At 39.3% G+C, this 13637-nt stretch overlaps 1 protein-coding gene across 1 annotated transcript in view; it reads left to right on the forward strand.

The window, feature by feature from the left end:
• The window catches only part of CFAP74 (cilia and flagella associated protein 74), a 131027-nt gene that overhangs the window by 84633 nt on the left and 32757 nt on the right, over nt 1-13637 (forward strand). Inside the window, exon 22 of the mRNA XM_074218707.1 lies at nt 4627-4755. Coding sequence (XP_074074808.1) covers nt 4627-4755 — 129 coding nt within the window. The remainder of the gene's footprint in view (nt 1-4626; nt 4756-13637) is intronic.

A 13637-nucleotide genomic window follows, 5' to 3' on the forward strand; every position in this document is an offset into this window, starting at 1 on the left:
TAATCCACTATCTACTCAACAATTTGTTGAGTGTTTTCCCATCCCTAAGAAAAACAGCCACCTTCTGTGACCTAGTGAAATGTGATTGGATGCTCAAAAGTCAGAAAAACTTGACTGTTTCAAGATGGCAACCTGAGCCAGATTGAATCTTTTTTTTGTTTTCTTTTGTTGCAAGGCAATGGGGTTAAGTGACTTGCCCAAGGTCACACAGCTAGGTAATTATTAAGTGCCTGAGGTCACATTTGAACTCAGGTCCTCCTGACTCCAGGGCCAGTGCTCTATCCACTGCACCACCTAGCTGCCCCAGCCAGATTGAATCTTGAGGAGTGAGACAATGACCCTGAAATTGTGCTATTTGAGCACTAGTTGCCATAACAAAGGGCATTTAACTTTGGAGAAGTTTAATAGTGTGCAGAATGGAGAAGTGGAGAGATACAGTAAGTGCTGTGACGTCCTAGAAGAAGAATTAAACCTATTACCCCTGGTCTTAGAGAGCAATAATGGATGGGAGAGAGAATGAATTTCATTTCAATATCAGAAAAAAAACCTAATAGCAATTAGAAGCAAAACCAAACAGAACAGGCTTTCTCAACGACAAGAGGTTCCCCACCTCAGTCACTCTTTGAGGGAAGGGACTGTCTTGTTTCTTTGGGAATCCCTAGAACTTAACATAGTGTCTAGCGTTGAATAAATGTTTACTGACAGTGAGTGATCAAAGATAGAATGTTATAGAATCACTAGTCAAATCAAATTGAGCAAGTATTAAGAACTTTCAATGGGCCAGTCACAGTGCTGTAATTCAAAGAAGAAAATGAACGTGTCTACCCTTAAGAAGCTTAACCTGCTGGTTCTGTGACTTGGGAGATGCTTTTCAACTCAAGTTTCTGTGATTCTGGCTTTCATTGCTTGGCAGGGGATTTGTTTTTCTCCTCATTAAATCAGGAAATAAACTAAGAAATTGGCATTTTTGCCATTCCCCCCCAAACAGGATAGCTAATTAATTCACATTATAGCTAAATCTACACCATCATTTTCTTTGGGAAGCCAAGTTGAATTTGATTTAAAGTAAAAATAAACATAAAAGCATCCTCTAATTAATAACTGAAGGACATGATGATTTCATATGCCACATTTCCATGTAGCAATGATATTTCCACTTCAATTTCCATTAAAAAGAAAGGGGAAAAAAGGAAGGGACATGGATGATACATCTGAATGGTAGAGTTCAAAAGTAATTATTTGTAATCAAAAAATCCAGTTCAATACACCAGGTCAGAACCCTTATAGATGTGGAAAGTATTAGTAGCTGTATGTTCACAGTAAATGTATTAGAAAATTTCAGTGACTTAAGCAGGGATGAATTATTAGTTCCCTTTTATGGGTTTGTCAAGGGGTGGAAGAAATTGCTCTATGATTATCAAATCAGTCCTAGATCATTATTAGATGATAGTACATAGGGATATCTAAGTGAAGCATGCAGAGCCCCCAGAGAGAAAATGAAATCCATAAAGACCCTGGTGCATTTTGGTCACAAGGCTCAGCAACCAACCAAACAGAGGTCAACAGGTCAACATGATTTAATCATATATTTTTTTACAAGGCAATAGGGTTAAATGACTTGCCCAAGGTCACATAGCTAGATAATCATTAAGTGTCTGAGATGGCATTTGAACTCAGGTCCTTCTGACTCCAGGACAGGTGCAATTACATATTATTTCCAAAGTCTTATACCCAATGTGTTTTCCAGGAGGTTTCCCATTTTAAAATTCAATTTTACAAATCATTTTGTTAGAACTGGAAACAAATTTAGAGATCATCTCTTTACTTTATAAATAAGGAAACTGAAGTCCAGAAACAGGTAGTGACTTGCCAAAGGTCACATAAACGGTAAGAGGCACAGGTAGAATTTGAATCCAGGTGCTCTCATTTCAGATCCAGAGTTCTTTCTACTATGCTACATTTTTTTCTAAACAATATTCTAGTGTCCCTACAAATAACTTTTCCTAAAATATAAAATCCCTGAAAATATTTAAATAACATAAAAGAGTGATTACAAATTAGTACATATAACCTAGTGGCACAGTGGATAGAGTGCAAGCTTGGAGTCAAGAATTCAACTTTGACATCAGACCCTTATTAGATATGTGACCCTGGGCAAGTCATTTAACCCTGTTTTTCTCAGAATGAGGAAAAAAAATCTCGAAAAGGGTCATAATGAATCAGACACGACTGCAAACAATTGACCAACAACACATAACCTAATACTTTAGTGGTTTTCCATATATGATTTAAAAAATAATACATTGTGCTTTATCTGACTTCTGTTGTTTTTTAGAATTTTCTTCATTTGCATAGTTCTTTTAATTTTGCGCTTTTATTCATTTTATATCACTTCATAAGTTTTCTCATATTTCCTTGAATTTCTTTTCTTAATCTTTTTAGTGCAAAAATATTTCAGTATATCCATATGTACTATTTGTATAACTATTCTCCAATGCTGCTGTTCTCCAATTCTGTTGTTATTATAAATATTGCTGCTAGGCATATTTTCATAGATAGAGATTTTTCTCTTGTTATCAATTACATCCTTAGGAGTTATAATCTCAAGTATGGGATCAAGGGATCAAAGGATAGAAATATTTTATAGCATTTTTTTGTGTAATTCCAAATTATCTGCCAAAATAATTGGACCAGTTCGTAGTTACAATGATTATGAATTAATCTGTGTATGTTTTCTACATTAGGTTATATAAGTAGCAAAGTTTAATTTTTCTATTTTTTACTATCTTTGCCAGTTTGATGATAAAATTACTATCTCAGATATATTTTGCAATTTTGAGATGGCTGTTGATTACTCTAATGAATAATTTGTCTGAAATCTTTGACCATTAATCTACAGGGAAATTGTTCTTTAAGATTTGTATCAATTTCCTAAGGATTTGGGACATCAAGATTATTTTCTCATCCCATATCTTTATATTCTAGTTACATTTATTTTATTTGTACACATGCCTTTTATTTCTCCAAAATAAAAGTTGTCGGGTTTTGTCTTACATACTATAGTTTATTAATTCTTCACAGCAGTTTATTAATTCTTCTTTAATTTGTTTTGAATTTTTAATATTGTGACATTCTCTTTCATCCTTTTGAAATTTATTATGTATAGCAGCTACTTTTCAAGAACTATTTCCCTCCTGATTGCTATAAGGTGTTTGTAGTAGTTGTAAATGAAGAAAAAGTTTATTTCCCAAAGTATTTTTATGTTCTTATGATCTTTATCAAAGCCTGCTGCTCTGCATTTCCTCATGAAACCTTGCTTACCCAATCTATTCTACTGAAAAACTTCTATTTTTTTTATCCAATACCAGATCATTAGGATAATTACTGTTCTATAATATAATTTGAGATCTGATAATGCCAAACTAGGGGCTTTGTTCTTCCCAGAAAAATTATACTGATTGGGGCTGTTTTGCTCTATTTTTGTTTTTGTCTCGTGATTTTATTTCAAGAGCACTATGGTGAGGGCAAAATTTAAGGAAACTGGATTTTGAAGGGTGACCTTTTAATAGCTAAATAATAGGTGCTGATCATGTAAAGTCAGTTCATTTATTAACTGCTTGATCACTAATGTTCTAAATTGATTTCCTGAAATACTGAAATACTTCAAAGTGTAAGCAACTTTGGGGGACCCTTATCACAGGAAGGACACATGTATATTTCTAGAGAAAACTTATAGTCTTAATTCAGATATCAATTCCACCCTAGAGGAAACCCCTTCTCCATCAGAATATCCTGAGACCAGCTCTCCACATAAAAATACTCAAATTACAGAAAACGCATTTTATTAAAAAACAGAAATGTACTTTGAAACTTCAAATGAATAATTATTATTAATCCCTAACATGAATTTAAATCTCCCTAGTTATTTGTAGCCCTGCATATAAGGATTCCTATAGGGGGAGCTCTCACCCCATAGAGCCCCCTTTCTGACTTGGTCGACTTCTCCCATCTCTCTCTCTCTCTCTCTCTCTCTCTCTCTCTCTCTCTCTCTCTCTCTCTCTCTCTGTCTCTCTCTCTCTCTCTGCCTCTGTCTGTATCTGTGTCTGTCTCTATCTCTGTCTCTTTCTCTGTGTCTCTGTGTCTGTCTCTCTGTTTTTCTCTCTGTCTCTCCTCTCTCTGTCTCTGTCTCTCTGTCTCTGTCTCTATCTCTCTGTCTCTCTGTCTCTGTCTCTGTCTCTCTCTCTCTCTCTCTGCCTCTGTATCTGTGTCTGTCTCTATCTCTGTCTCTTTCTCTGTGTCTCTGTGTCTGTCTCTCTGTTTTTCTCTCTGTCTCTCCTCTCTCTGTCTCTGTCTCTCTCTGTCTCTGTCTCTGTCTCTCTCTCTGTCTGTCTCTGTCTCTCTGTCTCTCTGTCTCTGTCTCTCTGTCTCTCTGTCTCTCTCTCTCTCTCTCTCTCTCTCTCTCTCTCTCTCTCTCTCTCTCTTTACCATCACATCCCTAGAGTCAAACACACTTTTCCCTCCCCAAGAAGAGAAGATATCCCACCCCCCATTACTATTTAGAATGGTGGAATAACTAATTCAAGTCCCAAGCCCAAGAATAAACATTCAAAGTGGATTTCTTTTCAGTTCCAAAGCCGCCTTGCGTCTGAAATTTGAAGTGTGCAAAGAATTGCAAAAACACATGGAGCTCGTCCCAGAGACTAGCTACATCCAAGCCCATTCTTCATGCAGCGTTCAAGCCAAGTTCTTGCCCAGGTAAGCGTGTTAACGTCCTTTTTTGCCTAATACACAGTGCTATCCAGGATGGTCTAGCAAGATGACATTGTCTCTGGTCCAGCATGTCCTGGGCTACCCTTACATCCCTTCTCCCTGTTGGTCACTTCTGAGTCAAAATCACAAGGCAGATGTGGGCTTGGCCTGGGTTTAAAGGCCCTAGTTCTCTTCTGGTAGGGACAATAGGAGGTTCTCCACCTTAGCAGAATCTATGATTCTCTATTGGGGGCAGGTATAACCTGGGGGGGGGGCAGTGTCCTACATGGGAAAGCAGAAAGATTCCACTTTAGTCAATAATTTGTAAGAATCTGTATTTGCTGTTATCGAATGAATGTGTCAGGGACCTTCTTAGGTTCACTTAGGAGTCACTCCATTTGTACCCACCCTGTGATAGAGCATTCCAAGCTACCATTGGACTGTTCAACACACTGTCATTTGTCTCAGACATAGCGATGTCATTTGGTCATTTGGTCTTCTTAGATAATGAAGGACTAGAGCAGGCAGGGCACTGTACCAGCCCCTGCTTTTGAACCAAAGCTAAACTCTGTGGACCACTTTGGGGCATGTTCTACTTGCAACCATTGAAGCATCTTCCAACTGCATTTCAGCAAGTCTCATCCTCCTCATGAGTTCAAATCCAGCTTCAGATATTTCCTAGCTGGGTGACCTTAGTCAAGTCACTTCACCTTGTGGGCCTCAGTTTCCTCATTTGTCAAATGAGCTAGAGAAGGAAATGGCAAACCACTCTAGTATCTTTGCCAAGAAAACCCTAAATGGGGTGAAGAAATGATCAAACAACAATAGTCATGGAAATGAAAGCTGTCATTATTTTTGTTAGTGAATCATCCTGCACCATCTTGTGCCCAGTTCAGTTCAACAATGTTTTGTTAAGCATCTCCTTATATGCTGGGCATTGTTCTAGGGGATGCCAAGATAAAACAAAACAGTCCTTGACCTTAAGGATTTTGAGTTGGGTCCCTCAAGGAGGAACACTCTGCCCCTAACTCAGGGAGACACATGAGCTAAAAAGAGACAGAACTCCTCTGCCAACACTGGACCATTGCAACCAATGGCCACCAACTCCTAACCCTGAGCTGTTAGTAAATATCTATTTTTAAATGTAAGGAAAGATACTTAGGAGAGTACACATGGGCATTTTTTTATTTCTAAGTGTCCATAAGCCTTTTGGGTATGTGTTTTTTTCCATCTCTCCATTCTCCAAAGGGGGCAGGGATGTAGTAGCTTCTATTTCTTTGGCCTTGGTCTTGTCTTGCCTTGCCCACTCTGGTCCCCCTATACACCACAGGTATCCGACAAACACTAGTAGAGTTAAGTGTTGCATTGAATTTCTCCTGCAGAATCACTGTCTATCAGGTTGACTCACCTAGAGATTCTCTATATGAGTGCTGAGTCCTTTAGACCCAGAATTTTCTTTAATGGAAAAAATAGCCCAGTTTTCCTTTGACTATCATGTCCTAATGAAAGACAGAGCCTGTCATTTTGTGTTTCTCATCATTCAGAAATTTTGTGAGAAATGAGTGAGCCCTATGACCTTCAGGTCATGGGATCACTAAATGTAAAACTAGAAGAAAGTTTGAGATGATTCCCTAGCCCTGGTTTCTGACAAATCATCCACAGTCATCTGGGGAGGAGGAGGGGAGGGAGAAGGGGAAGGAGGAGAGGAGGAGTTTGGTAGAAAGAGTCCTGTACAACCCATCATTTTTTTCTTTCAGTTCTCTCTCTCTCTCTCTCTTTTTCTCTCTCTCTCTCTGTCTCTCTCTCTGTCTGTCTCTCTCTCTGTCTCTCTGTCTGTCTCTCTGTCTCTTTCTCTCTGTCTCTCTCCTCCCCCTCTCCCACTTGTAATTGGTTGTGTGGTGTGTCTCTTTCTCTGTCTTGATTGTGTGTATCTATGTTTGTGTGTCTCTATCTCTGTCTCTGCCTCCCTCTCTCCCTCCTTCACTCCTCTCTCTATCTCTCTCAATGTGTGTCTCTTTGTCTCTGTCTGTCTGTCTCTGCCTCTGTGTCTGTGTCTACTCTTTCTCTCTATCTCTGTCTCTTCCCCCACTATTACCTTTAGTTGCTCACACCTGACTCTCATCCCTGATCTCCATGCCTTTGCATTGGCCATCCCATATATCTGTCACACTCCCTTCTTACCAGCTCCCCCTCATAGAATCCCTCTCTTCCTATTAAAAGATGCAGCTCAAGCATCATGTTCTACAAGAAGTGTTTACAGAGCACCACCTCCTCCCGTGCTCTTTCTCCCAAACTAACTTATATTTTCCTGCTTTTTACATACTTGTATTTATTTGCTTTATATTTATGCTGAACATAATTATGTATGAATCTGTAGTCTCCCTCATTGGAATGCAAGTCATTGTTTAATTCTTTGCTCTTGTTGCCTCATTGCCTAGCACTTGATGTTTGTTCAGTCATTTTCAGTCTTGTCTGACTCTCCTTGACCCCGTTTGGGATTTTTCTGGGCAAAGATACTGAACTGATTCACTATTTCCTTCTCTAGTTCCTTTTATAGATGAGGAAACTGAGGTAAACATGGTTAAGTGACTTGTCCAAGGTCACTCAGCTAGAAAGTATCTGAGGCTGAATTTGAACTCTGGTCTTCCTGTGTCCAGGGCTGGTGCACCCCTAGCACTTAGAAGGTGGCAAATGCTGTTTGGTTGAAATGTAAAGTAGAGGTGATTATGGTTTTAAAGCTCATTACTAAATTCTTAACTGTTTGTCATTATACATTTTCTTGATTCACAAATGCCCCCAGTGCAATCCAACAAATCTGCACACTTTGTGGCAATCACTAGCATATACATGTGTTTCACCATGTCACATGTTACATAAAATTGAAAAACATTCTTTTACATTCTGTTGGAGGAACATATCAAGTAAAAAAAAGAAGTCAATTGGAAGTGATGATAAAGAAGGCAGACACACTAAAAACCTTGGTCAGAGGAAGGGCTTCTATCAGGAGAAGTCACTTAGACTGACCATTGAGTTGGTTGGTGGGAGGAAGGAGTTCAGTTGGGGAGGGGGGTCTCCTGGGGAAAACCAGGTTTGGCCAATGAGCAACATGGCTCTATTTGACTGAAAAGTTCCTAAAGAGAGAAACAAGTCTGGAAAAGATTTTTCTCCTCCTTCAGAAGCTTTTGCTTGTCTCTTGTGTCTCTTTGAGCTATGAGCCTAGATTTCTTCTTTTACCAGTCAAATTCCTGAAGAGAGGAATTGACTCCATTTCCTCACCTCCCACTCACTTCTCAATCCTTTGTAATATAGTTGTTATTCAGTCCTCACTGAGTCTCTGTGACCCATTTGAGGCTTTTTTGGTAGAGATATTGAAGGATTTGCCATTCTCTTCTCCAACTCATTTTACAAATGAAGAAACTGAAGCAAATAAGGTTAAGTGACTTGCCCAGCATTACACAGCTAAAAAGTGTCTGAGGTTGTGTTTGAACTTTCCAGGTATTCTATCCCATGTAATGAAAGCTAAAATGGCCTGCTAGTTATTCCCTAAATTTAGTTTGCCATCTCCTGTTTATGCAACATTCTATAAAGCTCTCCCTCCCCTCTTGCACTTCGAGTAATCCCCATTTTCTTCGAGGCCCAACTCAAGTGCCTTCTCCTTTAGGAAGCCCAGTTATTAAGATTCTCTCCCTCCCCCAGTTACCTTCTACATACAAATCTTTCTCCATGCTGCTTCCCAAAACTTCCCAAGAGATCAGTTCCTTGATTTCATTTCTGTCTTAGCACCTTGGACAGTACTTGGCCAGTTCCTGTTAATCCATATTCATTGAATTGAGTTAAATGATGGGAAAGAAGACCCATCCAAACTATGGCATAAGCATATAAATCTAGAACTTAGAATCCCTATAAACAGAAGCCCTTAAACCTGGAGCACTTGGAACATTGGGGTCTCTGTTGAATCTGTACTGTACTCTCTGGTATAATGAATACTATATTAACATTATAATTACTATCATATGATATCTGTCATTCTTTTAAATATTAAAAAGAAGTCCAGATATTTGAAAAGACTGGGAAGCATTAATTGAGTTCAATTCTCTCATTTTACAAATAAGAAAACAGGAGGCTCAAGTGTAGTTGAAGAAGAAAATTTGTTCTGGTTTAACTCTTATACAAAGCAAAATCAATCTCTCTGTCTCTCTGTCTCTCTGTCTCTCTCTGTCTCTGTCTCTGTCTCTCTCTGTCTCTCTGTCTCTCTGTCTCTCTCTCTGTCTCTCTCTCTCTCTCTCTGTCTCTCTCTCTCTCTCTCTCTCTCTCTCTCTCTCTCCCCCTCCTGCTAGTGGTTAGTTTTGATAGCTGATACTTCCCAATAAAACTTGAGATCTGTTCACGCCAAATGAAGGAATTTGGTTCAAGCCCAGAAAAACATCTGTGTTTCCTACTACTACTAAGAGGTTTAGTCATTTTCAGTCATGCCTGACTCTAAATGACCTCATTTGGGGATTTTTTGGCACAGATACTGGAGTGGTTTGCCATTTCCAGCTTATTTGACAGATGAGGAAACTAAGGCCAATAGGGTGAAGTGATTTCCCTAGGTCAATAAACCAAGAAGTGTTTGAGGCAAGATTTGAACTCGGTTTTTCCTGACTCCAGGTCTGGTACTCTGTCCACTGTACCACACAGCTGCCAACAGGAGGGAGACATAGTTTTAAGAGACTTGATGGCTATTGCAGGGGCTACCATCCTAGGGTTTGTGAATCCTGATGATGGGCCTACCTGCCTCAGTCTCTCCCTACTCCAATGTATCCTCCATTCAACCATCAAAGTGATTTTCCTAAAGTGCAGATATGACATTGTTACCCCTCCTCAATAAACTCCAGTGACTCCCTATCATTTCCAGCATCAAATAGAAAATATTCTGTTTTGAATTTAATTAAAGCTTTTTTTATAACCCTCAGACACACACACACACACCCCTTTCCAGTACTTCCCACCCACCCCCATCATCACCAGCTGTCACACACAGGCCCACATATTATTGGATCCAGTGATACTGGCCTTTGCTATTCCCCCAATAAGGCATTCCATTCATTCCCTTGGGGTAGTTTCTCTGCACCTCCTGTCTCCAACTGGCTTCAAGTCCCAGCTAAAATCCAAGCTTCTACAAGAAGCCTTTCCAAGTCCCTCATAAGGTCAATTATTTCTTCTTTATCCCATGTCTTGTCTTGTTTGCCATTTGTGTGTTGACTCCCCCATTAGAGTGAAAGTCCTTGAGAGCAGGGACTGTCTTTTGCCTCTTTTGTATCCCCCACCCCAGTGCTTAACAAAATGCCTAATTAATTGATTAACTCCCAAGGGGTATGAGAAGCTTGTCAAGAGGTACAGGGAGAATCTGGTCAATCACTACCTTTCACATTAGGAGGGTTAGGAGCATGGTGCTCCTGTGATCTGGAAAATCTATGTAAAATTTTCTGGCCCACCTTTATAGCAGAGACAAAGTCTGAATTATGATGGTACTAAAAGATAAAATATGTTGATGCTACATAATACTATGCTTTTCTGAATTTCTAATTTTTTTCTGTGTCATCTGCTAGCTTTTGCATGTCATATTCAGTTTCTACAAAAATTAAGTCCCCAGGGGCAGTTAGGTGGCTCAGCAGATAGAGTACCAGCCAGAAGGACCTGAGTTCAAATCCAATCTCAAACACTTAATAATTATCTAGCTATATGACCTTAGGCAAATCACTTAACCCCAATTGCCAAAAATAAGTAAATAAATACCCATTTAATTTCTTATGCTGACCCACAATACATTGAAACCTGCAATGGGGAAAGTCTTCATGTGGAAAGAATAAATGTATATCATCCTGATGAGATGCATGAATCTCATCTACGTGGTAAACTCCAAAATTTCTTAACTTTGTTGAATAGGATATTCAAGACAGGAAAAAGCTGAGAATTCTTGGATTCTTAGGAATGAAAGAGGCCCCTCAGAGACAGAATTTCAGTCTCACTGAAGAGTCAGGGAACACCTAACTAGAGTCCCAGCTGAAGCTTAAATTTACCTTGTTGATTATTCTTGGCAATAATATTCACTGGAATAATGAATAGCAACAGTCCCATTCTGTAAGGCTGAGGAAGCCTACCAGTCTGAATTCAGTTAGTTATAAAGGGCTTTTGAGTTGCTTCCAGCTTCCATCCAACTCAGGTAGTGGGAGTCAAATCACTGTGGAAATTGGTGTGGGGGAGACTTACTCCCATCGCTTTCAATTCTTGGGGTTATAAATAGGGATGTCAGTATTTCAAGTGAAAAACCTGTGTTGAGCTAACTCAAAATGTGTAAATGGAATTGCTGGTAGCATAGCCAAAAGCCTTTGAAAAATGGAACCCACTTAGAAGAAAGAATCTCAGATTTGCAGTCCTAGGAGCTAGGGTCACCCCCCCCCCCAGTTCAGTTACTCACTATCCATGGCAGTCATTTAGTTAACAAGTATTTGGTAAGGTCTAATATGTACTAAGTGTTGTGCTAAGAAAGGCCATTGACCTTGAATAACTCACTTCCTCTTCTAGATTTCAAATGAGGGCATTAGGCCAAATGATCTCTTAGATCCCTGGTGGTCCTGTATCCACAATTCTTTGAAATATCATTATGTTAAATGCAAAGAAGCAGTTTGGTCTGCAGGAGAACAGGACACCATTGATCCACCCACTTGGATAGATCCCACTTGGTTAGGCTCTCTTTGAATGTTTTTAACTCAAGAGGGCTGATAGTTAACAAAAGACACTTAAAAGTTGGGACAGATGACTCAGTCTTTTTGCTCATTTATTCTATAACTTCTACCCCAGGTAGGCATAGGAGGTTTAAACTTTTATCATGAAGACTTATTTTTTTTCCCAATAAGAAGAAACAGCAGCCCTTGTAGTAATTTCATTCTGATGACAGTCTAATTTTTCTTTCGGGTTCTCCAGCATTTAACGTAGCACTTGATAAATGTTTTTTCATTTATTTGCTCATTTACAGAATTGTTGTTGTTTGGTCATTTCCAACTCTTTGTAACCTCATTTGGGATTGTCTTGACATGTCCTTCTCCAGCTCATTTGACAGATGTGGAAAGAGAGACAAACAGGGTGGAGTGACTTGCCCAGGAACCCTTAGGAAGAGTCCAAGTTGAACTCAAGGCTTTCTGATTCCAGGCCCACGCTCTATTTACTGTGCCACCCTGTTACCCTTGACAAAGTTGACCAAGAGGTATAGGCAGTGCCATATTTGAGAGGAGAGAAAATCAGTCATAGGCTTATTCATGAACCTGATTTGAGGAGGGATGGGGGCTAGGGATTGGTGGATGGCAGCCAGCAGACTCCATGACCAGGATAGATATTTCTGATCACTACAGACTTTAACTCCAAAAAATCATCAAAGATATTTATGAGCATCTGAGAAGCAAACTTGGGTCCTAAAGGAACAAAATTTCTCTTTTGAAGATTATAATTGTCCCTTTTTTAAAACCCTAGAGTCTCATTTACTTGATTTCTGTGAAAGAATTGGAGTTACAAGTCTCTGTTTGGTTACTCAGGTTCAGCTGTGCCAGATGGTTAGTTTAGAAAAATCAGTCACATTTCCAAGTCAGCATTTGCTGCAGTCTGCTCTATTGGTCAATAAATATTCTTTTCTGTGGTTTTCTGGCTCCTGAGAAAAGCAAAAGCGATGGAGTTTATTCATTGACCTAATACGAGTGTTTTGAAGATCTATCTAGAGTGGTACATGGTAACCTTTTGGGAAAATAATGCCCAGGAGATGACCTGGTATGCCTTGGTCATGCCTCTTGTAGACCTGAACAAGCTCAAGGATTTAAATTGGAACCTGAAGCTTTACCAGCAAGAGAAGTTACCCTCTTCTTAAACTTCAGATTATATTAACAGAGATGGTAAATGACTTTAAATTAATTCAGTCAATCACTAAGCATTTACTAAGCCTCTATTATGTACCAAAGATAGGCCAAGTGGTGCAATAGTTAGAGCATTGGGCCTGAAATCAGGAAGACCTGAGTTCAAATCCATTTAGCTGTGTGACCCTGGGCAGGTCATCTAATTATGTTTGCCTTTGTTTCCTCATCTGTAAAATGATCTGGTGAAAGAATTCCAAACCTGGGATCTAAACCCAAATGGAGTTGTAAAGAGTTGGACACAAATGAAATGATTGAACAATGACAAAAGATGAGACAAACATTGTACTAGAAGCTAAGGATAAGGAAAACACCCCCCTGAAATCAGGGAGCTTTTATTCTATAGGGATAGAACAGACACATGGATGATCATATTTGTGGGTATATACATTTACATCATATGTGTAGTATATACCACATGTATAAATTATCTATGAACTAGGTAGACAGACAACAGGCAACTGGATAGCAGATAGATGAATAGACAGACAGAAAGACAGATGGATAGACTGACAGAAAGATATAGACAGATGTATAGACAGAAAGTCAGACTGATGGCTAAACAGACAGAGATGGGTAGACAGATAGAAAGACAAGCAGATAGACAGATGTATAAATAAATGAATAAACAGAAAGATGGATAGACAGAAAAACATAGATGGATAGACAGACAGATGGATAAATAGAAAGATAGGTAGATAGATGTATAGACAGACAGATAAATACTACAAAAGTTGGAGGAGGAAGGGCAGTAACAGTTGGAGGAATCTGTGTAACAGGGACAGAAGCCCTAAGTCCCTGGTTCAAGTGAACAAATTCTTGGTCACCAGGTTGTCATGGTCTTTGAGTGTCTTTCCTTAACTCCTACATTCCTCCCCACCCCCCACCTTTGAGACTTGTCAAAGCAGAACCCATTTCCCTGACTTGATACTCAGGCTACCCATCCCA

The sequence above is a fragment of the Macrotis lagotis genome, chromosome 1 (genome assembly GCF_037893015.1).
Source record: "Macrotis lagotis isolate mMagLag1 chromosome 1, bilby.v1.9.chrom.fasta, whole genome shotgun sequence".
In the NCBI taxonomy this organism is placed as follows: Eukaryota; Metazoa; Chordata; class Mammalia; order Peramelemorphia; family Peramelidae; genus Macrotis; species Macrotis lagotis.